Source organism: Panthera onca, chromosome B3 (assembly GCF_046562875.1).
Source record: "Panthera onca isolate mPanOnc1 chromosome B3, mPanOnc1 haplotype 2, whole genome shotgun sequence".
NCBI lineage: Eukaryota > Metazoa > Chordata > Mammalia > Carnivora > Felidae > Panthera > Panthera onca.
In genome coordinates, this window is record NC_138344.1 from 115,276,929 (window position 1) to 115,304,369 (window position 27,441).

The 27,441-nt window shown below is 42.1% G+C and overlaps 1 protein-coding gene and 1 long non-coding RNA gene across 2 annotated transcripts in view; one reads left to right on the forward strand and one right to left on the reverse strand.

The window, feature by feature from the left end:
* The window catches only part of SYNJ2BP (synaptojanin 2 binding protein), a 38,466-nt gene extending 32,361 nt beyond the window's left edge, over window positions 1-6,105 (reverse strand). Inside the window, exon 1 of the mRNA XM_078448079.2 lies at window positions 5,916-6,105. Coding sequence (XP_078304205.1) covers window positions 5,916-5,979 — 64 coding nt within the window. The 5' untranslated portion in view covers window positions 5,980-6,105. The remainder of the gene's footprint in view (window positions 1-5,915) is intronic.
* A 158-nt stretch (window positions 6,106-6,263) lies between these two features.
* LOC144616634 (uncharacterized) lies at window positions 6,264-16,514 on the forward strand. Its single transcript, XR_013556035.2, has 2 exons — window positions 6,264-6,520; window positions 16,241-16,514. It is a non-coding gene; the product is annotated as an uncharacterized LOC144616634 (long non-coding RNA).
* Window positions 16,515-27,441: the final 10,927 nt, after the last annotated feature.

The window sequence follows — 27,441 nt, forward strand, 5'->3', positions numbered from 1 at the left end:
GCTTTTAAAAACAGCTACCTTTATTTCCGAGTCTCCTGAAACCAACAGTTTGTTCTGATTCTATCATCTTGGATCTTTTTCCTCAGTAAGTAATTTTGTACTTATTCAAATACAGTCAGTGGCTACTTTTCTGCCTAGTCATGTGGATTTAAAAAATGCTTTTTTTTTTTTTTTTTTTTTAAGCTTATTTATTTTGAGAGAGAGAGAAAGCATGTCCAGGAGGGGCAGAGAGTGGGAGAGAGAAAGAATCCCAAGCAGGCTCTGCACTGTCAGTATAGAGCCTAATACGGGGCTTGAACTCACCAACCGTGAGACCATGACCTCAGATGAAACCAAGAACTGGACGCTTAACCAACTGAGCCCCTAAAAAATGTTTCTATGGTTCGGCCTCTAACAGCTTGCCTTTCTACTTCTCCAAGGTAATTACTACATGTTTTCCTTTATATTATTCGTAAGGATTGTCTTGAAAAAATATTAATAAGAATGATCCTTGAAGCAACCTTAGATACTTGTATAATATGCTCTTCTCACGCTATAAGGTTTTCTAGCTCTTGTATCTCCTTGTTTCTTACATCTTAGTTTCATATCCATTGTAACACATTACATCCACATTCTTTCCTTCTTTCTTGGAGTTAGTGGAGAACCCTGGTTGACTTTTTGAAATCTGAAATAGACCATGTTACTGGTTCTCTTTACTTAACAATATTCTATTATATTTTTCTGAGATTTATCAGTTTTCCTAGTCATTTCATGACACTTACTGACCACCCTGTGTCATGCCTGGCAAGGCATCAGGAAAACAAAAGAAGTGTATATCCTTTGAATCGGAAGAGCTCAGAGTGAAGTAGGGGGAGGAGGAGACACAAATAAGGAAGCAAATACAGAAATAAACACTAAGATAGGGATATGCACAGAATCCAGTTGGAGCATAAAGAGAAAAAGAACTTTGTATGATGGTTGAGAGCCTGGATTTTTTAAAAAATTATTTTTATTTTAGACAAAGAGAGAACACATGTGAGTGGAGGAGGGAGAGTGGAGTGGAGTGAACGCATGTGGGGGAGGAGGGAAAGGGAGAGACAGAATCTTAAGTAGGCTCCACACTCAGCATGAAGCCTGACGTGGGACTTGATCCCACAATCCTGGGATCGTGACCTAAACCAAAATCAAGAGTTGGATGCTCAAGTGACTGAGCTACCAGGGCACCACCTCAGAGCCTGGATTTTTAAGTCACACAGACCTGAATCCAATTCTTAACTCGACCCCTTAAAGAACTGTGTGACATAAGAGTCAAGGTTTTCTCATTTATAAAATGGGATAATAACCATTTCATCTATTCCTAGTTGGGAGTACATGAGACAAAGTGTTTAGTTTGGCAATACATGACAAGCACTCAATAAATGGTATATGATACTCATAACAAGGGGGCAACTAGCCTATATAAAGCTTCCTAGAGGAGGTGATTCTTGAATTCAGTCTTAACCAATGAACAGGAAGGGGAAGGAGTCAAGATGGAACCTTAGAGAAAGGTTAAGTTTCCACAGTAGCATTAAGAACTTGTCATAATCCAGTCTCTACCTCAGCAACCTCATCTCCTTAACTCTCCTAAATGAACCTTTCTTTCTATCCAGGCCAGTATAACTCACTGACCTCAGAATATGCTTATTAACTAATTTTCTTTTTTCTTTTACTGTTTAGGCCACACCTTCCCTATGCCTGGCACTAGCCTATAGACTGTCTATAAGACCAACATAAGTTCCATCTTCTTGTAATTGATCAGTCTGGACCTTATCAATGGCTCCATTCTTTGAACTTTTCCAGGACAAGGTCCCCACCACACTTCCTTTGCCCTCTGATGACATGCATGTTCATCATAGTCCTTAACCATCCTTTACACTGAGATTTAACTTTTCACCTGTGACTGTAATGTCTCCATGGGGACATATATTCCATGAGGGTAAGACTTCACGTAAGCAAGAGAAAACAGGACAGAGATATAGCACTTTAGTCTCAGATATACTTGGCACATGAATGAACAGATCAACAACAGATCAGCAACAGTCTCAGCGTCAAACCTAAAGCACGTGACCAGTCTGTAGAGACTCACGTGCCTGGATTTAACAGGGTTTCTTGTTTTTAGGTTCTTACCTTGATATGCCCTCAGCTCTATCAACAGCAAACTATAAAAACTTTCCACTGTGGATTGTGTTGGTCATTTAAGATGCCTCAAATCCTTAACGCATGATATAACCAAATAAAGGTCAGGAGAAAGACTGGCAGTCAACTCCTTAGACATGGCTACTATATTGGAAGGTAGTTGATGGAACAGCAGAATCAAAAGATCTAGGTTAAACTTACTGGCTTTAGAACTTGGGCAAATCTTTAACCTCTCCGAGAGATAATTTCCTCATCTAATAATGTGGATTAATCATTTAGCACTCAGGGTTGCTGTGAAGATTAAATGAGTTAATATATAAAGTAACTAACAGTGCCAGAAATATAATCCCTCTGTAACTATTCATTATTAAAACATTATACCAACCCATCATCCTCTGCAAAAAAAAAAAAAAAAGAAAAGTAGACACATAGAGATTCTCTTCCTTCTTTAAAGATAATATATCAAGAGCAACCTGCTGAAACCTATTGAGGCCTCAGTCCTGAACTAGGAATCCCAATCCTAACACTTGGTGGGCAACAGAGCTGTCTTTATGGCCAATCTCTACCTGTTACAGTAGCGGGGGGAAAAGCGACATTCGATCCCTGTGATACTTCTTAGAGTAACCACAGCTTTTCAAAATTAAGAACTCTTAATTTGATAAAGGAAAATGTAGGAGACTTAGAGACTGTTACTGAGCTGAACTCCCAAAGACTGAGTTTCTTTGTCATAATTTCCCCAAGACTTCATTCTTTCCCTTGCAGTAAACAAGATCAAACAGAATAGGTTCATTTGCCTTCCAAAATGGGCCCAAACACTGAAAATATCCAAGACTCTCACCCTTGACGGAACACTGGCACAAAAATGCAGAATACACATTTTTGTTGCTACCTGATTAAACTATCAGGTCTCTGCATAGGAAGCTGTACATGAAGAGTGACAACGTTGCCTACAAACAGAAATGCATATTTCGAACTAGAGGCTTTTCCTATTTCTTCTACAGAAGGGAAGAGCTCTATGTGACTGCCAAAGTTACTGGAAGTTTCTAGCGGTGATAAGGGACGTCCCCGTGTATCTTCATGACCACACAATAAAGAAAAGCTGAATTAGGCTGTACAACATACCAGGTAATTAGCTCTGAGAGATGATAAACAGAAACTTGAAACATTCTCTTGATAACCGAAGCAACCAAACTTCAAATGACTGTTTTTAGGCCAGTTCCATCCTAAATTTGTGGCTCTATTCTCCTAAAAGCATACGTTTATCAACTTACATGAGCAAGACACGAAAATGCTTAGGAAAATTAAAGAAGTCACCTGGTGAACAAATATTCATTGTGAATAAAGGCACATATACTATAGTAATTAAACCACTTCTGAGGGAAATATATTAGCTAGATATAATTATTCTTCTAAATTAGTCCTTTGAAATTTGTCCTAACTCCAGTGATTGAGAAAAAAGGCAATACTAGGAACTACAGGTCTGCGAAATTAACAGGATCAGAAATTGTAGCGAATGGTGAGGTGAGCATTAGTCAACCCTGCTATGCAAACACCAAAAAAGCTGAAGTGATATTACACTGAACTTTAAAAATATTTAGTGAGTTCTGCTCTGCTATAGTCAGGAGACCCTGGAAATACGGTGGATGCCACAGCAAAAGGACTATGTCACAGTACGTTAAATTCTTAAGCAAGAGACAAGAATTAAATCCAAAATCACATCAAAACAGTTAATATAATAACTAGGGATATTTAGGCTATAGAGGAAAGAGACAAAACAGGAGAACAACTAGATATCTTTAAATACTTGCAGGACAATCAGGAAAAGAACTAGTATTATTTTAACTGGCTCCAAGAACAAGTACCAATGGATGAAAAGTTACAGGGAAGCAGATTTTGGCTTAAAAACACTTTCCCACATAGCCTCAAAAGTCAATAAATAGTAAGCCTCAAGAGTCAATAAATATTAAGAGTGAGAGAAGGAGAAATTTACATAAAGTAGGAAAAGTAAATCTAAAAGGACTGGGCATACAGAATGTGCATTCAACAAAAGTTTAGGAGCTCACGTAAAGCATGACACTAACACATGCAGATTAGAATGAATTATATTTCCATAAGTTGACTTCCAATCTTCTATAGCAAAAAAAAAAAAAAAAAAAAAAGTATGGATGAGTGTAAAAACCACATTTTATGAAGAATAATCTATAAGTGGTGGTCAAGATATCGCAAAATTCCACATGAGTAATGATGATGGACTGTTCTAGATAGTGGTGAATGGAAAGGAGTGACAGATTTACAGCAACATTTCAGAGACAGAGCTCACAGTACTTGATAACTTATTGGAGGCTCCTGGAATAACAATATTTAGCAGGTTTTACTGTGTTAGTCTAGCTACTCATTTGTTAATAATAACAACAATACTAGCAAACACACAGTGCTTAAGAGGTGTCAGGCAATGTTCTGAAAGTTTTACACAGATTAACTCATTTCATTCTCATAACCCTATGAAGTATATTCTGTTACGGGGCGTCTGGGTGGCTCAGTTGGTTAAGCGTCGACTTGGGCTCAGGTCACGATCTCGCAGTTCCTGAGTTCAAGCCCTGCGCCGGGCTCTGTGATGACAGCTCAGAGCCTGGAGCCTGCTTCAGATCTGTGACTCCCTCTCTCTCTGCCCTTTCCCGGCTCATGCTCTGTCTCTCAAATAAATAAATAAATAAATAAATAAATAAATAAATAAAAGTAAATAAATAAATATTTTTTAAAAAATGAAATGAAGTATATTCTATTATCCTGCACGTTTTATGAGAAACTAAGGCTTAGCTTACATCAGTAAAGTTAGTCAGCCAACCAATATCGAAGATCCAGTAAGAGGTTAGATACCAGATGGATCTACGTAGTCCTAAAGCTAAAGCTCTTAATCGATCCACTAGACAGCTGTAAAGGGGAGTCAACAAAACCCAAGGCATGTAGTAGTGTTAAGAGCCCACGGAAGAGCGTGGGGTAAAAGAGGGCGTTGGAGGGGGAAATACCACTGAGGGCCAAGGGAGGATTTAGCTGTATCAGAATCACCCAACTTGCTTGTTTAAAAAAAAGAAAGAAAGAAAAAAAAGAAAAGAAAAGAAAAACCCAAGCCAGCAAGCAAAACCCTGCTTTGAATCCAAATTCCTAGAGATGGGATCTAGGAGTTAACTTTTTTTTTTTAAAGCAAAACCGAAAAACCTCGGGTAATTTTGAGGCGCAAGCAGGTTTGAGAAGTGTGGTAGCAGATCTCTGAGGTTTCTTTCCGCTTTAGCATTCCAGTTGACACACTAAATGAATTTCCCAAAAATGGAAGGAAGGAGAGAGGGATTCTAGCACCGAGAAAACGGCTGTGCCTTTACAGTCGACGCCGCTGATGCTCCCCTTTTTACTCAACAGTCTGTCACAGGCACAGGAATAAAGTAGGCAATGGAAGGGGGGGGGGGTGTTAAAAAGCAGGCTTTGGGACAGGATTTTCTGGTACTATTAGCACCCGAAAAAAACCCTTCCTGACTATAAACACATGGGATAATCCGACTGAAAAATGACGTGGGTTCCTCAGATCCCGCTCTGGCTAACGGTGGATGCCAACACAGTCTTCTACGTGCTCAAAGAGGTGCAGGAAACCTCTAGGCTGGGGCCTGCCTGCTCCAAGGCCAAAGGAATCCGCTCAGCAGGAGACGGGGCTACTCTGCAATGACAACCTCAAGCACCCTGCTCCCGGAGGCAACCTGTGCCGCACATACCCGAGGGTCCTCTGGTAAGATTGATTTCCTCCTCGGTGACCAAATAATCCACTCTTCCGTTCATGTCTTACTGCTCGTCGGGGTTCCCCACTGAGTCGGCTGGGGCTCGAGCAGGTGAAGGTGAGCCAATCTCCGCGCGGCGCCCCAAGCACTACACTTTCGGTTTCAGCGGCCCGCGGACCGGAAGAGGAAGCCGGGAGCGCTGGGCGCGCAGGGGATGCTGGGAGTCGTGGTTCCGGCGGCCGGCGCGCGGGTCTCTCTGCCCGTCCCCGCGGCGAACCGCTCGGTGAGAGACGACCCGGTTACCATTCCACTTTACCGTGGGGGATGGGGGCCGTAGAGGTAGGAGACATGAATACATCGATTTTGTGAAGAAGTTAAATGTAAAATCCTCACGCCTGCGAAAATCGTTACAAATGGGGGGGCGGGAGTTCTCTTGTTCAGTATTCAGGATTCCAGACTAGGACGGGCGTATCAGGCAATCCGCTAATATGATTTCAGAGAATGAAATCTCACAGCCTTTTATATATCCAGGCAAATACAATCCATTTCATACATGGTCTCTGGCAAGAGGACTTAACACAGTTTGCTGTATACATTCTTTGGTAAGTCACCCCTGTAAGTGATCATCTGTGATAGTTAATTGTCATTCAAAGGAAAAATAAAACTCTTGACAGGCAGGTGCTTAAACCTGGAGCAAGGCCCCTAGCCTAACTGCTATGGGGGAGAGGGGGCACAATGTTCCTCGATATTTACATTTCAAAGAGAGTTGTACCTGACAAGAGGCTTTTTGGCTTTTACAAAATTTTATATACATATAAAAGAGAGAAGGAAAGATTAATAATTACAAGCTTGCTCAAAAAGAATCTAAAGGCACCTGGGTGGCTCAGTCGTTTAAGCATCCAACTCTTGGTTTTGGCTCAGGTCATGATCTCTCGGTTTGTGAGTTCGAGCCCCGCATCCGGCTCTTTGCTGACCCTGCAGAGCCTGCTTGGGATTCTCTCACTCCCTTTCTCTCTGCCCCTCCCCCGCTCATTCTGTCTCTCCAAAATAAATAAATAAACTTTAAAAATTAAAAAAAAAATCTAAAAAAAGGGAGAGACGGTAAAGGTTTCTTCTTTTTGGTAACAGGGAAAATTCAAGTTTTTATTTGCTTGTTTGTTTAATTCTTACAGTAAGACTAGTGGATGGACTTACTGTGACTTCAGCCCAGTCTTCCTGACTTTTGAAGTATACTTCCAAAACATGGCTCTAAGGAACCTTCACAGATCAAGAACATAAAAGCCTTAAAGGGCAGGAAGAGGACCTAAGTGTGGGAAACAACCTGGAATTAGACCACAAGGATTTGTGGGGACCTTGGAGGGTTGAAAAGCACAGTTCCAATTAAGGCATTTGAGTTCACATTAAGTAATCACACGGGAACCTACTGTGTTTACGAAACAAAACAAGAAAGAAGCAGATTCAGCAGACAAGCCTCTTATTTGCTAATCCTTTGAGAAGTTAATATGGAATAGTAGAAAGAACACAGGAGATGATGTTGGAAGACCTGGCCTCAAGTTTCAGTTCCATCTTCTTAAGAGTTGTCTGGCTTTAAGCAAGTAACCTAACATTTCCTAACTATGATTCTCCATCCAAAAAAAGGCATGGTAATAGATCTTTAAAATGTTGTGGAAAGGATTAAATGAGATGAAACTTTAAATATCACTTCTCACCTTCAAACTCAGATTCATTCCACCCTCACTTCCAAGCCTCCTTAACATGTTGACTGATTGAATGAATAAAATGATCATAATAAAAAGCAGAATATGATAAGTGAAAAAAGTATAAGTGAGATTGAAATATCAAGAGAGAAGAGAGAAAATAGAAATGGGAAAAGAAAATCACCAGTGGAGAAATATGCAACAAATGAACAAACAAAAGAGAAATAGACTGGTAGATAAAGGGGGAAAAAAAAAACTATGATTACTCAAGTGGGGAGGGATTGGAGGGTGAGCAAAATAGGCGAAGGGGATAAAGAGGTACAAAATTCCAGTTATAAAATAAGTCTTGGGGATATAATGTATAGTACAGGGAAGATAGCCAATATTCTAGTAACTTTGTATAGTGACAGATGGTAACTAGATTTATCATGGGAATCATTTCATAATGTAAATAAATAAAGATGTACTATGATGTACACCTGAAACTAAAAGGATATTGTATGTCAGTCATGCTTTACTTAAAAACTAATTAGTTAATTTGGAAGAAAAAAAACAAAGCTTCAAAGCTTCTTCTAGACTATGGAAGAGGAGATCACTACCCTGTACCTGGAAGATTGCCCTTCTCACATGAGCACACAACTTCAAAAGGAACACATAGGGCACTAAAAGAAAACAGGTCACCAAATAAATTTACGAAATGCTGGTAATAAGTGGGAGTGACAGATTAGGCATGTAAATTGCCTTTATACCTTAATGTAAGTATAGTTCTCTTAAAGTTTATTTTGAGAGAGAGCAAGAATCCCAAGCAGGTTCTGCACTGTCAGTGCAGAGACGGAGGAGGGGCTTGAACCCACGAAATCATGAGATCATGACCAAGAGTTGGATGCTTAACTGACTGAGCCACCCAGGCACCCCATGTGTCTCTCACTTTAAATCAAAAGCTAGGAAATTAAGCTTAGCAAGGAAGGTATGTGGAAAGCTGAGACAGGCCAAAAGCTAGATCTGTTGTGCCAATTATCCAAGTTGTGAATTCAAAGGAAAAGTTCTTGAAGGAAATGAAAAAGTGGTGTGAATGTAAGAGAGTGATAAAGCCTTATTGCTAATATGGAGAAAGGTTAGTGGTCTGGATAGAAGATCAAACCAGCCACAACATTATCTTAAGCCAAAGCCTAATCCAGAGCAAGGCCCTAACTCTCCAATTCTATGAAGGCTGAGAGAGGTGAAGAAGTTTCAGAAAAGCTTGAAGCTGGCAGAAGTGGGTTCATGAGGTTTAAGGAAAGAAGCCATCTCCATAATAAAAGCACAAGGTGAAGCAGCAAGTTCTGTTGTAGAAGTTGCAAGTTTTCCAGAAGACCTAAGATAATTAATGAAGGTGGCTACACTAAACAATAGATTTTCAATGTGGATGAAACATCTATTGGAAGAAGATGTCATGTGGGACTTTTATAGCTAGAGAGAAGTCAGTGCCTGGCTACAAAGCTTCAAAGGCCAGCCTGACTTTCTTGTTAGAGGCTAATGCAGCTGGTGACTTTCAGTTGAAGCCAGTGCTCACTGACCTTTTCAAAACTCCTAGGGCCCTTAAGAATTAGGCTAAATCTACTCTGCCTGTGATTTATAAATAAAGCCTGGATGATGGCACATCTGTTTACAACATGGTTTACTGAATATTTTAAGCCTACTGTTGGGAGCAACTGCTCAAAAAAAAGAAAGATTCCTATCAAAATAATACAGCTCATTGATAATATACCCAAGTGCTCTGATGAAGATGTACAGTGAGATTAATGTTGGTTTCATGCCTGCTAACACAAGGTACAGCACATGGGTCAAGAAGTAATTTCAACTTTCAAGTCTTATTATTTAAGAAATAGATTTCATAAGGCTATAGTTGCCCAGATAGTAATTCCTCTGATGGATCTGGGCAAAATAAATTTAAGAACTTTCAGAAAAGATTCACCATTCTAGATGGCAGTGAGAACATTTGCAATTCATGGGAAGAGGTCAAAATATCATCAACCAGATGTTGGAAGTTAATTCCAACCTTCATGGAGGGGTTCGAGACTTCAGTGGAAGAAGTAACTGCAGATGTGGTAGAAATAGCAAGAGAACTAGAATTAGAAGTGGAGCCTGAAGATAGGACTGAATTACTGCGATCTCAGCATAAAACTTTAACCTATGAGGAATTGCTTCTTATGACTGAGCAAAGAAAGTGGTTTCTGGAGATGGCATCTACTCCTGGTGAAGATGCTGTGAAGATTGTTGAAATTACAGCAAAGTATTTAGAATCTTATTACATAAACTTAGTTGATCAGCAGGATTTGAGAGGATGACTCCACTTTAGAAGAAAGTTCTGTGGTCTCTACAGTGATCCTACTGTGGTATCAAATGACTACAGGAAATTGTTTGTTAAAGGAAGAGCTCATTGATGCAGCAAACTTCATTGTTGTCTTCCCTGTTTGAGGAAAGCATCCTAAGACCTTGTTTGGAAAATAAGAACTATTGAAAAATGCACTAACCAACCAATCTGCCTCTATAGACTGTTTCCAGCCTGCTGTTCTACTCTAGTGTAGACCCCGATCTCGAGCTGCAACCTCCAACTAGCTTTCCAACTTCCAGCCCAGCCATCCTTGCTTACTGCAGACTGGTGCGGGCCAGTTCTTTCATCTATCATATTGCTCCTATTTCTCCTGACTAATGGGGATTTTGTACAAGTCACTGGTTTTTGTACACTGACTCCTTAGTTTGTCTAAAGTCTGAAATCAAGGAGAGATTCTCATCAGCAACCAAGAACCTCTCCCTTTAGTCCTGAGCAGGTTTTTCTTCCAATTGCAACCCAAAGTTTTACATGTCTTCCTGTCCCTATTGTTTATTTATATTTGTGCCACTAAATGTTTAAATGTTGTATAGACAGAATTTACCACCCCATAGATTCTCTAATTATTTAATACATTCTGTATGTAGCCTAAGAGCTATCTGTTTACTTTTTACATTTCAAAAATCTTGACATGGGGCGCCTGGGTGGCGCAGTCAGTTAAGCGTCCGACTTCAGCCAGGTCACGATCTCACGGTCCGTGAGTTCAAGCCCCGCGTCGGGCTCTGGGCTGATGGCTCAGAGCCTGGAGCCTGTTTCCGATTCTGTGTCTCCCTCTCTCTCTGTCCCTCCCCCATTCATGCTCTGTCTCTCTCTGTCCCAAAAATAAAATAAACGTTGAAAAAAAAAATTCAAAAATCTTGACATAAAGCCAGCATATATTTAGGCTCAATATTAATAGTGAAATTGAAATGTGCATAATAAAACATGAAAACTATAAGATAAATTCATTGTTGTCTTGTTTTAAGAAATTGCCACAGACACCCCAACCTCTAGCAGCCACCTCCCTGATCAGTCAGCAGCCATCAACATCAAGGCAAGACCCTCTGCCAGCAAAAAAGATTACAGCTCACTGAAACCTCAGATGATCGTTAGTACTTTTTAGCAATAAAGTGCTTTTTTTTTCTTGGTAATAAAGTATTTTTAAGTTAAGGTATGTACATTGTTTTCTTTTAGACATAATGCTATTGCACATTAAGACTACATTGTAATGTAAATATAACTTAGGTGCACTGGGAAACAAAAAAAATTTTTTTGCAATAATTAATTTTTTCCAATATTCACTTTATTGCAGTGGTCTGAAACCAAACCCGTAGCATCTCTAAAGGTGTGCTACCCAAGGCTCACAGGTAGCTAATGGTGGTACTTCTCAGGTGGGACAGCATTGCTGGTAATGAAATCACCAAAACAAGGTGGAGGTTGGAGCCAGAGCTGTGTTTTGCTGCTAGAGAAATGCTTACAGAGATTACAAACAGGAAAGAAGTCTCTTTTCCCAGATTGCAAACTCTTGCCAATGTTTCCAAGTTGGCAAAACCTAGCCAGAAGGTAGCTGTCAAGGGAATATGGGAAATGTAGTTTGTAGAGAGTCCCAGCGTCAGCATTAAAGAGTACTAGAGAAGGGTAGACCTGCTGCTGTGATACAAATGAAGAAGTAGCAAAACACACACACACACACACACACACACACACACACACACACTCTTACACACCCAAACACACTTTTTAAAAAAAAGCGTCACATTATAAATAGGTGAACTGGGGCGCCTGGGTGGCTCAGTCGGTTGAGCATCCGACTTCAGCTCAGGTCATGATCTCACCACTTGTGGGTTCCAGCCCCGCGTCGGGCTCTGTGCTGACAGCTCAGAGCCTGGAGCCTGCTTCCGATTCTGTGTCCCACTCTCTCTCTGCCCCTCCCTCGCTCATGCTCTGTCTCTCTCTCTCTCTCTCTCTCAAGAATAAATAAAACATTAAAAATTAATTAATTAATTAATTAGGTGAACCAGATAATATTAGCACACCTCTTTCTCTCTGGATTCTTTCTAGTGGAAAAAACAAAATGATCACTAGGTATATCACAAATTGGTACCAATTTTATTAATTTGGGAAGTACCCCAACCCCCCAATATTAGTGCTTCTCATGAAACTGTGTCAGAAAATACAGCTTATATATGAGGCTAGTGTGCAATATACACTTTAGTAGCCTGCAGGTTTTCCTGAAGAGGTATGGCTAATGCTGTTGCTGCATCAATGGGGACTTCCACCTGCCTCTGGGAGGATGCACAGAGAGGGTTAGAGAACAGCTAGGGAGCCTTGGCATACAATGAATTGGCCTATAAAGTTGATTCTAAGAGGGTCAAACCCTGACCCATCAGATAAACTGTTATGTTCATTAAGCAGGTGGTTGTGGGGTTGATTTGTTTAACAGTGTAATTAGGCTGTCTGATTCACATACTATCCATAGTATAGTACAGTTCATATTGCAGATGTTTCATAAGATTTTAATTTCTACTTATAGGTATTTTGGTTATTTAAAATTTTATTCCTACAACAAGCAGTTCTAAGTGAAAATTTAGAATCAGTGTGTCAGGAGAATAAAATTCTAGAAGGGGATCTTCTGGGTCAGAGGGTAGGTATATACTAATTTGTGGAAAATATTACCAAATTTTACTTCAAAGATCTTGTGCAGTTATCCCTCTATGAACATTATATGAGGATGCTGTTTTCCATACTGGAATTATCATCACATCTCACATCCTTGCCAAAATGCTAAGTGGAAAACAATATTTTAATTTGAAATTTTCACTTATGAATGCTGTTGAGATTATTTTAAACATTTTTATGGCTCTTTATTTTTTATCCTTTTTTGTTTCTCTGAAAAATCTTGCCTTTTGTCCATTTTTCTGTTGGAATGTTTTTCTTTTTTCATATAGGAAATACTCGGTCTTACAGAGAAGTTACAAGAAGATGACATAGAACTTCCAGATACCTTTTACCCATTTCTCCAGTTTCTTATAATTGACCTCTCTTCACTTTATTCTCTCTCTTGCTCACTCTCGTGCATGTGCTTTCTTAGTATGTGAATATATATATACACAAACATACATATGTACAGATACATGTACATATTCATGTACATACATATGTATCCTAGACATAGATTAATAGAAAGAAAGAAGATAGTGGGAGAAAAGAAAGGAAAGCAAGGAAAAAGACAGATGGATAGGGACATATATACATGAAAAGGAATTCTAGTATATAAGTTACAATATAGTTATCAAAATCAAGATTTTTAATATTGATACAATACTATTATCTATTTTGTAGATGTTCATCAACTGTTCCCTAAATGCCCTTTACATCTTTTTTTTTCCCCCTGCCCAAAGTCCAAGGATCACACACTCCATTCAGTTGCCATGTCTCTTTAATCTCCTTTAACCTGGAATAGTTCCTTAGTCTTTCATTGTCTGTCATGACGAGAATACAGAACAATCATTTTGTAGAGAGCCCGTCGATGGTTGTTTAGGTACTGCTTTATTTTTAGAAGCAGTACCACAAAAGTAATGTTATGTCCATCTCAGTCCACGTTATCAGTAGGCACAAGATGTTGGTCCCATTACTGGTTAACTTTGAACACTTAGTTACAGTGTTGTCCACTAGATGGCTCCACTGAAAAGTGACTATATTTCCTTTTACAATGAATAGGAAGTTTATGGAGAATTACTTTAAGTAATTATTCTTTTTTTCATCAAATTTTCACCCAGTTATTTTAGCATTCAATGATTACCCTCCAGTGAAGCAGTTGTTAACTGGGAAGATTGTCAAATGATGACTTTTTTATCCATAATTCCACCTACATCTATTATTTGGCATTCTACTATAAGAAACAACTTTCCCCTTTCCCTTATTTCATTTATTTATTATCATCAGTATGGACTCATGAATTTCTGTATAATTGAATGGCTTATAATCCATTACTCTTATTTATTTTAAAACTAAACTGTCTTAGATTTGACCCATGGGAGCACCTTTAAACTGGCATCTGTGTCCTTTCAACATATCTCCATCATTCTTTGAGCATTTCATTACTTTTTGGCACACAATGTTTTAGGCTCATTTTGTATTTCATCTGCTCCAGTCCTGGAATTATCATTTTCTCAAAGGATCTCTGTTTCCTTTGAGCAGACAATGGTATTTATAAAACAAGATCTGGGGACTAAGTCTGCTCATTATTACTGGGGTATACTTGCTTCTAGTCCCTCTCAGAAGACTGAATTAGATAATACATTTGTCTCTATTGAAATTACTATATCCTTATCTACTGGGAGACAATTCTCCATGGATCTCTTATATTTGTACACATCTTACATGCAGATGACAGATATTATTCCAGATTATCTTTTTTTAAAATTTTTTTTAACGTTTATTTATTTTTGAGACAAAGAGAGACAGAGCATGAACAGGGGAGGTGCAGAGAGAGAGGGAGACACAGAATCTGAAATAGGCTCCAGGCTCTGAGCTGTCAGCACAGAGCCCGACGCGGGGCTCGAACTCATGGATCGCGAGATCATGACCTGAGCCAAAGTCGGACGCTTAACCAACCAAGCCACCCAGGTGCCCCCCAGATTATCTTTTCAAAGATCTTTGTGTAGTGGACCAGTTTGGAAGGTAAAAGGTCATTCTTCAGGAGCACCTGGGTGACTCAGTCGTTTGATCATCCGACTCTTGATTTCAGCTTCGGTCATAATCCCAGGGTCGTGGGATCGAGCCCTATGTCGTCCTCCATGCTGAGCGTGGAGCCTGCTGAAGAATCTCTCTTTCCCTCTGCCACTCTCCCTCAATCTGTCTGTCTAAAATAAAACTTTTTTAAAAATGTCACCCTTCAGCGCAGAAGGCAGGTTTGCTTACTGCCTATTATAATAAAGATAATGTCTTCCTCCAGAGCAGAAATTGGGCAGATTTGCAAGCAGCCTATCATAAAAGACATGGTTTCCTAAAGCTCAGAGTTCCTTAGCTCTAATGTAAAATCATTATATGTGCAGTATCCTCAGGAGCCCTCTGCATTGCCCCCATGAGACTTTGGAATAAGTTAAACTGACAAGAGCATGAAATTCCTGCTCCTTGCTGTGCCATGAGAAAGAAAGTCCTTTGTCTCTGAACCGGGCATCTCATTATCTTCTGCTACCACCCATGATATTTGTAGAGGCCGCTTTTAGGCAACAAGCTTGAGCAATAGAAACCTGAGTAAGGTAAAAGGGCCCATGGTGACCACCAAGCAGAATGCAAACAGGGTCACTAAATGGTCCACCTCGAAGTAGCCATAGACTCTAACAGACCAACCGGGCACAGTTCCTAAGGTTACCAAAAGGAAAATTCCATATGTTCCCATACCTCCTCACTCTGCCCTATAATTGAGGTCCTTCAACATCACTTCTCACAGACCGTCTCTCCTTTGCTATCCTGCCTGCTGCTCCCTTGTGGTATATTCAGTAAACTTCTGTCTCTTGTCCTGCCTTGGGTGAATTCTTTCACCACCCACGCTGCTGGACCCTACCCAATTGGGACACCCCATATTTAGTGGCCCCCAATCTGGTCAGAGCGCCCCACAAAACTGTGGCAGGCTAACTTGTTAGCTTGCAGATAGGGTAAAATCTTAGACCTATCACATTTCTTGACAGTTTTTGGTGACTAAGATGGGACGCTAACAGAAACATGCTTTTCTGGAACAAAAAGAACAAAGTCCTCCACAGGCCAGAGTAGAGGATTAAAGAGGACTCCCCAGGATCCACTAGCGAATGCTCTTGATCAAGTGGTGGACAGGAAGGGACTAAGGTTTCCTCTCTGCCCTACCTTCAATAGATGCTTAGAGGCTGAGCAGTGAGTTAGGATTAAAACAAGTCAATCAAATGCTCCTTTGATTGTTGTTCCTTCTCCTCCAAAGTGGGATGGGAAAGGGTTGTCATTATGACAATAGAGGCAGAAATCCCTGCAGCCCTAGCCAAAATGCAATGTGGCTGTAGCTGCTGAGTCAAAGCCTCCTCAAAGCAGTAACAAATCATGTCCACAATAGAGGTAGAAATTGAGTGGACCAAAAACATTAGAAGCTAATTTAATTGAGCCTTAAGTAGAATGGGTCAGGGTTTAGTGCAGGTGCCTCTATCCTCTGTTATACTTTTGAAAGAGGATTTCAACTACCTCCATTTTGACCTCAAACTTTTTAATTGATCAAGTTCTTCTTTCTGGCTTATCTCTTAACTCAGGCAAAAGACCCTGTGAGCCAAGCATCCCCTGAAGAGAACTGATACTACCCCTTCAAGCAGTAAGGGCTGCACTGAACCAGCAAGACCCCACCCATGACAATGAAGACCTGACCTTTACTGCCCACCTGCAAGCACCTACTTACCTTTGTCCCACATTTTCCTGGTTTAAACCTAGAAGTATTTTTGGCACTTTGGAGAAAGTCTTTGAGATGCTAGTCTGCCATCTTTCTCTTCCAGTGTTGGGCTCACTGAAATAAATTCCTTTCTTATTTCATCTCCACTCATCTCTTTGCATTTTTTAAATAAGTTTATTTAGGGGCGCCTGGGTGGCTCAGCCGGTTAAGCCTCCGACTTCGGCTCAGGTCATGATCTCGCAGTCCGTGAGTTCGAGCCCCGTGTCGGGCTCTGTGCTGACAGCTCAGAGCCTGGAGCCTGCTTCCGATTCTGACTCTCTCTCTCTCTCTGCCCCTCCCCCGTTCATGCTCTGTCTCTCTCTGTCTCAAAAATAAATAAACGTTAAAAAAAAATTTTAAAAAAAATAAATAAGTTTATTTATTTTGAAAGAGAGCGTGAGAGAGTGTGTGCTCATGGGAGAAGAGGGGCAGAGAGCAACAGGGAGAGAAAGAATCCCAAGCAGGGTCCATGCTGTCAGTGTAGAGCCCAACTTGGGACTCAATCTCATGAACCATGAAATCATGGCCTGAGTCGAAATCAAGAGTCTGAGGCTTAACTATCTGAGCCACCCAGGTGCCCCCATCTCTCTGCATTTGGATTTTGTCAGTGGTTAGTGGCTGAACCTGGTCTGTTTGGGACCCCCTGAAACCAGGTGTTCTTGCACCCCTGCAATCCCTGATGTGGTCTGAAGTAGGGTTCAGGAGCAAATGGCCAAGAAACAATTCTTGAGACGTTTTTGGGGCAAAAAGGGTGTTTTTATTATAGCATGGAGACAGGACCTGTGGGCAGAAAGAGCTGCACTGGGGTTGTGAAGAGAGACTGTTTATATAAGATTTTCTATCCTATGGGGGGACGGTGATGTTAGAGCTCCAGGAAATTGAATCTATAGGGTTCTGGAGATTGCTTTTTTCTTGTAAATCATTAAGACAGTTGCAAACTGATGGAGACTCAGGTCCTGAATGACTGTGATCTCTGTCAGTTAACCATTTGCTTTTCCCTCTCCTTTTTTGTTGGGCATCCAGGAGTGCCTGAAGAATGTGACATATATCTCACCCGGGGCGTGGTTGTGGGGTGTTAGCTTGTGCTTTGTCTTCAGCTTCACCCCTGGCCAACACTTCTATTGATTCTTCCCTATTGCCGAGGGCCTGTGTGTTTTAGTCTGCTACTTAGAATACAACAGACTGGCACATTAATGCCACCCCTTTGGGGCCATGAACTCTGGAAACAAATTGTAGACACTGAACCATCTGGGTCACTCATGTAGTTGTTCCTGGTAAAGACCTATTCTCTGATGAGATCAGCAGGAATCAAACTGGTGATTAAACTTTGTATTACCTATCTTACCACATATGGCAGAACATCTACCATCATATCCTGGGCAGGAATTACAAGCATAGAACACATCAATTTCTACTATACCTGGCAGAAAATAAAAGACTCTATGTTTCTGATGCAAAGGCTACCATTGTCTGCTAGGCTTGTGATTCTTGTCAAAAGCTTATGTTTGTTTCAAGGTAAGGAGCCCAAGTTGTATGCGTGCTATCTCTGCCTGCTCCTGGCAGACTGACTACATCAGGACTTTGATCCCTTCTTGGGGCTACCAGTGGTGCCTTGCCACTGTTGACACTTTTTGAAGTTATGGTACTCCTGTTTCAATCAGATCAGCAGACCTCAGCCACACATTTGTGGCCTTTGAAACTACTGTGGGTCATATTTTCAGCTTTCTGAACCATTTGCGGCCTGACAATGGGACACATTGTAGTGTAAATGCAGGACATTAAGCTTTTGATTGCTGAGGCACCCATTTCAAAGATATCTGTCTCAAATAAACATATTGTTAGCTACACAAATATATAAACAGCTAGGCCACTCCACCCATGAAGCTCCTCTTTTGCAAAGCTCTGGGTAATCTAGATAACTGACCACTTGAATGACAGTGCTTTTCCTTTCCTGCACTTTAATTCCTACTCTTTTAAACATTTTTTAAAAATTTGGGGCACCCGGGTAGCCAGTCAGTTAAGTGTCCAACTTTGGCTCTGGTCATGATCTCATGGTTCGTGGCTTTGAGCCCTGCATCCGGCTCTGTGCTGACAACTCAGAGCCTGGAGCCTGCTTTGGATTCTGTGTCTCCCTCTCTCTCTCTGCCCCTCCCGCTTATGCTCTGTCTCTCTCTCAAAAATAAACACTAAATAAACATCTTTAATTCAAAAAAAAATTTAAGTTTATTTATTTATTTATTTTGAGAGAGAGAAAGAGCCAGGAAGGGGCAGAGAGAGAGAGGAAGAGAGAATCCCAAGCAGTCCCTGCGCTGTCGCACAGAGCCTGACTTGAGCCTGGAACTCACAAACTGTGAAATCATGACCTGAGCTGAAACCAAGAGTCAGAGGCTTAACTGACTGAGCCACCCAGGAGCGTGCGCCCCCCACCTCCCACCTCTTTTGTTTTAAATTTACCAATAAAGAGTAAACCAGTGAGGCCCTCCACCCCAATAAAGATAGAACCCCAGATCCACACGCTCTCCCCCCACCCTAACCTGGCCATGTGCTCCCAGGTATACTGTGTACGCATGCAGGACTTGTGAGTAATATACCTCGCTTTTTGAAAGTTCCCTGATGGTTGTCCCTGAGGTGTGTCAGGCATTCATAATAAGAACCACAAGGGGCAGTCCAGCCACAACATTGGCTCCAGTGGGGGAAATGTCCTTGGAGAGTCACAAGGAGTAGTACAAGCCCAGGTGAATGCCCCCAGGCATTCTTAGCCAATAGCATCACTACAGGTAGGCTGAGACCTACACAAAGCACACATTTTATGCCTAAAGCCACTCGTAGTGAACTGACAGTAGAGTTATTCAACAAACCGTCAACATTCCCAGACATGAGGTATTATTTGAGTGTTGGAATAGCCTCCAAGAACTTGACTTGGAGCGTAAAAGAAGATTTACGCTTCTACCTCCCTCACCTACTGTTGGTTCACACACATTATAAGATGATTTAATCACTTAACGAAGCTATCTCTAGAAAGGGATCATTGCCTCTTTATTAGAGTAGGCAGTTAGTTAGGCTTTCACAGGATGCCTGGAGGCCAGCAAAGGGGGAGTTCTGGCCCCCTATCAGGAGAGTCGGAGGACTGTGCAGGCAGCACTCTAAAAACAAAGCCACCAGAAGTTGGACCAAACCAGGCCGGTCCAAGACAAAGGAGGCCACAAACCCTGACCAAGTAAGGGAGAAAAGGCACAAACCTCGCTTCCAAGGAAAAAAATCCCTTTCCCAAGTAATAAATATTCTACCCCCTAGTTGACAACTGTCAAGAAAAGATAGAAAACCACCAGGGCCGTGTAGCTCTCTCTTGAGCGTACCTGTCTCACATCTCCAGAGTGTACTCCCACTTTAATAAACCCTTCACTTGTGTCACCCAACTGTTTTGTCTAGTCTATCCTTGAATTCTTTCTTGCCAAGAGACCAAGAGCCTCTGGCGATATCCCGGGGACTAGCTGGGCGGAGACCTCAGGGGCCAGGGGTCTCCCCACACTGCCCAGCCACATCTTAACCACTTCTTCCTAGATTATGATAAGGATACAAGGGATGGGTGTTTATATAGCACTATTTGTAAAATTCTGCATTCTGCTGTGACCATTCCTAGGCATGATTCATCTTTCATTTCCCTGGTATATCACCCTGGCGGTGCTTCCTCTCAGTGCAGCCCGACTAGAAGGAGGCTTAGAGAATTTACACCTAATTCTTTTCTAATATTATAAAAGTGCCCTAGTACCACTTCTACCAGCCCCTTCCAGAGAGAAGGTCTGGGTCTCAGTAGGAGATTTTACAAAGATTTTAGGGGCACCTGGATGGCTCAGGCAGTAGAGCATGCTCCTTTTGATCTCAGGGTCCTGAGTTTAAGGCCCATGTGAGGCACAGAGCCTACCTGGTTAAAAAAAAATTTTTTTTTAATTGGGGAATTTTTTGTTATCTACAGGGGCGACAAAAACCAATTTTGTCGTAGCAGAAAGAGAACAACAACCCTGGAACCATAGGAGGGAATACCTGTGTCCCAGGGAGGTAAGGAGGAAAGAGGGACATTAATGATCTTTATCTTTCAGAACTTCCATTTGAACCTTCCTCATGAAGGACATTGCCCTAATGCAGCTCTCCCAAACTCTTGCAGGAATCTAAAATTTAACTACCTACTGAGTCTGCCATCCCATAGCAGGCAGCTCTGGCCATGATTTGACTACCTTATCTAACCTTATGGAGAAGTCCATTGGAAAAAACAGGAGTGGCCCCAGTTCCTGCACCGTGCAAAACACCAGACGACACCTTCAGATGCCTCCTTCATCCCCAAGCAATAGCTTTCACTCAGTCCCGAAGGTGGGCAGATACCACCCCAACTGGTGAAGTAGACATGACAAATCAGAGAACTGTATTCAGTCCCCGAAACACAAGGACAATTTTCCAGTTTGAATGGAACTGGGAAACATAAGGCTTACCGGCCACTAGAAAATCATACTGGAGGTACTGTAAACCCAATACTCTCAGATTTAAATGCCATATGAAAGGACCTCAAAATGCTAAACAACATTTTTTTAGGCATTAGGTGTACCTTTGTGGTATAATTTTTGTGTATAACAGGAATTAACTGGCCTCCCTTCCCAAAACACTTTCATCTTAGGAGTGATCATAGGGGTCTCCATGTGTTTAAGGAAACATGACCAGTAGACCATGCAGCCCTCAAATGACTGCAGAGTTCTCTCCAAAATGAGGATACTCTCATTCATTTGGGGAAGATTGCCAGACAGATAATCGACTTACCATTTCTGCACATGGTAATGGCAGCTTCCTTACAATGCTGAGAAACTTATTCCAGGTTTTAGCTAGTATGATCAATGACACCACCTAAGCATTGGAAGACAAGAAAGTCCACCAGCTAGTTATGTTTCCGGGGAGGGCCCAGAAGGCATCTCTTCACTGAATAGGTAAAGAATGACTAATGAAAGGTGACACTGGCATGTGGAGGCAAGGTAACAAACAGATAGCTGGCACAGGTTTTTCTCATAACCTATGCCGTGTCTGTTGTCATTCTCCTGGCCCTTCATGAAAAATTGGCAGATGTACTTAGCAGCTGGCAGAATGCTTTCACTGGTTCCATGATAGAGGGAGTAAGGGTCACTATAGCAACAAAAGCCAAGAGAAAGTCCCTCGAACAGCCTCCTCTACCAGCATAGGAGCAATATGCAGCTAAGACAGTAGCAGAGATCATGTTGACCTAAAAGACTTAAGAATGGTGGGCCACATTTATTCCCATTCAAGATTCCTGTGTGGCCCCTAAAATAACCTCCCTGGTTGTGGCAGTTGCTTATTCTGTGACCCCCTCAGGTCAGCGTTCAGGGGAGTAGTCCGCTACAGGGAGCATGGATGAGTGGCAGTCTCCAGGTATCTTACCTTAGCAGCCATGAGAAGTTAACCCCAGGCCCTGTTTCCCCTGGGAAGCCCTAGCCAATGTCTGAGTGTGTTGGCACTGAGCAGGGCCACTGCTGCCCAACACAGGAGGCTGTCAAGGGTCACTCTGGCTCAAGGGCTCCTGGATGAATCTGATTCACACCAACTCTGATGTCTGAGGCTCTTCCACTGTGATTCAGACTTTTTCTCCCCCCTTTCACAGAAGAAGTATTGCGGCCTGAAGTCTCTCTTGGTCTACTCTTACTCCTCCCCCTTTGTCCTTAGAGACATTTCCTTCAACAAATCTCCTGAAGGTCAAGACATCTGTCTTGACATCTGCTTCTCCAAAGACAGTGGTGCTGTGATCTAACAAAACAGCTGGATGGGCTTGGGGACATGCTCAATCAACACTCTAACACTCTTGGCAAGGAGGACTCTGTCCTAAGAGGAATGTGAAGAAACAAAGATAATCCCTAGACTGCCCTACGTGGCAGGTAGCCCAATACTGAGGAATTTACCAACGGTGGCCCAGGCAAAGGTCCTGATGGAGGGCAACCCTCCCTCATGTGCAACGATTTAGGCATTTGGACCATACGGAAGCCACAATGTCTACAAGGATGGCAGAGTTGACAGGTTATGACTAAGTTGTGTCGATGAACTGTAAAAGGTAATGAGAATGAGAGGAACTACCCTAGTTTACTAAACGTTAAAGGCCATGTGTGAATGCCAGAAGGCTTTTTGGGTTGCTTACCGAAGGGCCCTTCTGTCCTGGTGTGGAAGAGAGATCATAGCTGAGGAGCAATCTCAGGATCAGATAGGCTTCCAACAGCAACAGGGACTTTTACATGGTCATCCAGAACAAGTATGTTATGCTGGGGAAACTCAGGAGTTCGAAACGTGAGATGGTGACATCTGGGTGGATAGCCCTGAAAATATTGGCTCTGCACAGCCATATGAATGCCCGGAGCTTGTCCCGCCACAAGAGACTGTCCCCACTTCTCTTCCTGGCTGCTGTGCCACACCAAGCATAACCCGGCTGGACAAGCTGCACTGTGAGAGGAATGAGATTCCACCAAAGTAGCTGCAAGAATCACCCTGGCAAAGAATCACCCTGGCAAGGACACCATCCCAGGGGATGGGGCTCACGCACTTCTACGGGGACCCTCAGAAGCACGCAGAAAGCAATCGCCCATCCTGGGCAAAGTGGAAATGCTTAATTTTCCATGCAAGTAGTCAGAACAAGGCTGAGAGAAGTAGGCATGCTACACTGCATATATCATGTGAGGCCAGAGGACCCAGCAGAATGCACTGGGAAAGACACAGAGAACAGATCAGTGGTTGCCAGAGGACGGGGGAGAGGGGAGAGCAAAATGGGAGAAGGGGCTCAAAAGGTGCATTTTCCAGTCATATAATAAGCAAGCCCTGGGGAGGTAGCTTACAGTGTGGTGACTATAGTGAATGAGACTGTATCGTATATTTGAAAGTGGCTGAGTAGATCTTAAAAGTTCCCATCACAAGAAAAAACTCTTTTGTAACTATGTATGGTGACAGATGCTAACTGGACTTAACTGTGGTGAGCGAGCATTTTGCAATATACACAAATATCGAGCTATTACACTGTATGTACACTTGAAACTGATATCATGCCACATGTCGATTATACCTCAATGAAAGGAAGAAACACAAACTGTGCTGGTGCAAGGAGAAGCATCACCTCTCAGGAGTTCTGTCGTGTCTCTCCTCCACAGTCCAGTTTGATGATAAGACAGATTGGCCCAGATCGGTGTTTGGTAACAACTATGGTGGTAATGAAGTCTCTGTAAGTAGTAGAGGCCAGGTGCCTGCTCTTCACAGGCCAAAGCTAGGGAACCACAATTACCATACAGTTTGTCAAGGTTGGAGAGGCAGCTAAGGGGAGTCACCTGTAGGGACTTTTGAGGTGGTAGGAAGCATAGCATCTCTGGTGGCAAACAGATGAGTGGTCACCAAAGAGAGTGCTGCCTCCCATCTACGATGGGAAGAAGGTAAAATTGGCAGAGCAGGAGGCTGAGAACGGTTGCCCCAGTAAAAAGTCATGATCCTTGTGCAGTTCCTGGAACAAAGATGATTTTCAGAGGCAGTAGCCGTTGATTGAAGAGATTGCGGGGTTCCCAGGAGGAAGGACCTATCAATATCATGACACATAGATAATGTAATGAGTCTCCCAGTCCTTTTCCCACAAAGCCTATAGCCCTTTTCCTGACAGTCTGCCTCCTCATGTTATAATAACGATACAAAGCTGAACTCATTATACTAGAATACCTCAGGTTTAGCATAACCCAAGAATAATAATGAGAATATTGGGAATAATAGCACGTATTAAGTGCTTAACATGTTCCAGGCCTTTCTTGGGTGCTTTCTTTTGATCATGACAAAATCCTAGCAAAGTGCATTTCACCTCCCAATGGAATGTGGACCTTGAAACTGTCACAGCCTAAGACTTTGTCCAAGAGCACATATTTTGCAGGTGGTAGATCTGCTGGCACTCATGTGCCATGACACAAAACTTCTTATGTTTCCACTGTATCTCCCAACTGTTACTTTAAATGCTATTTGTTTAGGGGTGCTTGGGTGGCTCAGTTGGTTGAGAGTCTGGCTCTTGATCTAGGCTCAGGTCTTAATTTCAGGTTAATGAATTCAAGCCCTGTGTTGGCCTCCTTACTGGGTATGAAACCTACTTTAAAAAAAAATAGCACCAATAAAATGAACAAATAACAGAAATTCAGGATATAACCAATTGGAAAATGGTCCAATAACAAGTGTATACCAGTGCAAACAGGATTGCTATACGGGCATGTATAAAACATTAGAATCCATGTCTTAATGAAATTAAGAGCTCCTAATGTCATCTATGGAATTAGTAAGAATATGACCAGACAGGAAATGTAAAAGAATTTAAACACATAGACCCCTTTGTATTGCCAGGGCATTTTATTCCAAGGTGGCAATCTCAGGATAAGATTGTGTAATTATCAGAGTAATTATTTTTCATTGCTCCCAGTAGGTGTCAATGTGATTTTCTCTATTTTGTGCATTTCAGTATTATTTACTAACAGGAATATTGGTGCTTCCACAGTTTATTTTTCAGCTCTCATCAAAACTTCTTTTAACTGGATAAGGCCACCAATGATTAATGCAAGCAGAAAAACAAACATACGAATAAACATTAGAGCTAGTGCCTGGTGTATATTAATAATTATTTTGGGTGTGAGACCTACTTCTCTGTCAGGTGGGGGGCCACTGTCTATACTACCACCCAATCCTCTCTCGTCACACAATGGCGGTTTCCAACCTTTCATACAGTGACAATGTTTCTTGTTGTTGCACACCCCTCTGAAGTTGCATGTCTTGACATCGCAGTCAAAACCCATGTCTTCGTAAAAAGTACAATTCTGTTTCAAACAGTATTTTCCTGGGCCACATGTTGCACCATCCACTACAAGCCCCATTTCTGGCGTATCTGTCCCATGGTGTGCGTCATATCCAAAGCATTTTTCTTCCGTAACACCTGGTATTATTATATGACGAAATGTAGTGTGCTCACCTCCACCAGGAATTTCATGGACATTACTACAGTGCAGCATTCCACAAAGAACATTTTCTTCTTCACATTTAAAAGGCCTTCCTCCTCCTTCTGACACCCTCACTCCACAGTTGCCAAATCGGTCACCTAGTATATTCAAATGTTCATAACACTCTGGTGAAGCATCTTTAATTTGGAAGCCAAAAAGGGATTGACACTGCATGTCACGGTCACTACAGTTTCCTCTCACACAAACAGCTAATGCTGAACATGGGGTTCCATCTTGGGTGTACGTGTCATTTGGACAATTATGCGTTTTCCCATCACAGTATTCTGGCAGATCACAAATACCAAGTTGGTCTCTGCAAATCTTTCCAGGTTGAGCAAATTTGCACTTAACACAGCAGGGTCCTTCACTGCAATCACTGCCACGGAAAAGGACACAATTGGTCTTGCAACACTTATTCTTAGAACATTGTTTTAAGGAACCACAATCACATTGTTCGTTCCGATCTACAATTAGGTCACCACAACGAGCAGCTACATAAGGAAAATTTCTGTATGGGACATTTGGTATGCTCAAACAAGGATCCCAACCAGAAATCCGGTGATGCAACCTTGCATAAGAACAATTGCTCATCATATCCAATAAACCAGGTAATGGAGACATGACACAGTGTTCTCTTCGAAAGCAATGACAACCGGGTACATCATGTCGGATGCCCAAATTATGACCTACTGTATGTGCTGAAATAGCTGCAGCTAAAAATATGTGATAATTTGTTACACATACATATGCTGCTCCCCAGTTGGGGTTGCACATTCCATTGTGGTGGGCATAATATAAGGCCCCAAAGAGTCTATGTCCTGTAAGAAGTATTGAGGTATCATGACGAATTGCATCATACAAAGCATAGAACTTCCACAAACCATATTCAGTATAGCTGCTTGAATAGTCGAGAACTCATTAAAATTAATCCTGTCCATTCCATCCCATATGCACAAAGCACGTATGTTGACATCTAGGAGACTCGGTTTGTAAATGGTATGTAATATGTTGTTCAAAATCACTACATTTTCAATTATACGAGTGTAATTAGTATTCCGTACAGTTAACGTGTTAGAAACCGTGTAGTGAATTTTTAAATATTTCTTATGTGGCCACCACAAATAAACGGGGGCTGCCCTAGGAGCTCCGGAAAGCATTGCCTCTTCATATGCCTGATTTGTAGATTGTTCTTCAATCTTACACCTTTGAGACTCTGACGGTCTTCCTTCTGACACAAGTAGAGAAATCACATGCTCGAATCTGGAAGAAGCCTCCAGTGGTTTTATTTCATAAGTGAAGTCATCCACCTGCAGCATGCCATGCAGACCCCCGTAGCAGGTGTCCAGTGTGCCCATGGACCCAGGAACCCCTTCCAGGTAGCTGTGGTAGTAACAGTCTCGAGGGACAAACGGGTAGTCCTCCTGCATGGCACCTTGATCATTGTCGGTGATAACAGGAAAATGTTTGGGCAGCAAGCTCTTCTTGACTTTCATGTGAACCACATGTCTTTGGCCTCTGAAGTGGATCTTATAGGAAAGTTGGCCTTGTCTCTCAGCTCCACTCACCCTGTGGGACACCTTCCTGGGGATCACAACTTCAGAGGAAGTGAAGCGCCATCCCGGGAAGGCATGGGAGCAGCAGACCGGGGACAGGAGTAGCCAGAGCAGAGGCAGCCAGAGATCACCTGTCAAGTGGGCCTGGGCCCAGGCAGGCCCCATGAGTGAGGGAGCCTGTGACCACAGAAGATGCAGTCAGGTGGGGGGCAGGCGAGATGATCCCTGAAACAGCAGCTTTCCTAGCAGTGGAGTCCTGAGGAGACCAGAGAGAGACTGGGGGCTGGGCAGAGGCCAGACAGGTGGAGGAGGGAGGGGAAGCTATTACATAATAATGGTGTGTTCATTAAGGAGGGGGGAGCTGTGCTCAGTGAGTTGGGTGTCCTAGCACAGGGGACCTAGAGAAGAGGACAAATGGGAGGAATTGGGAA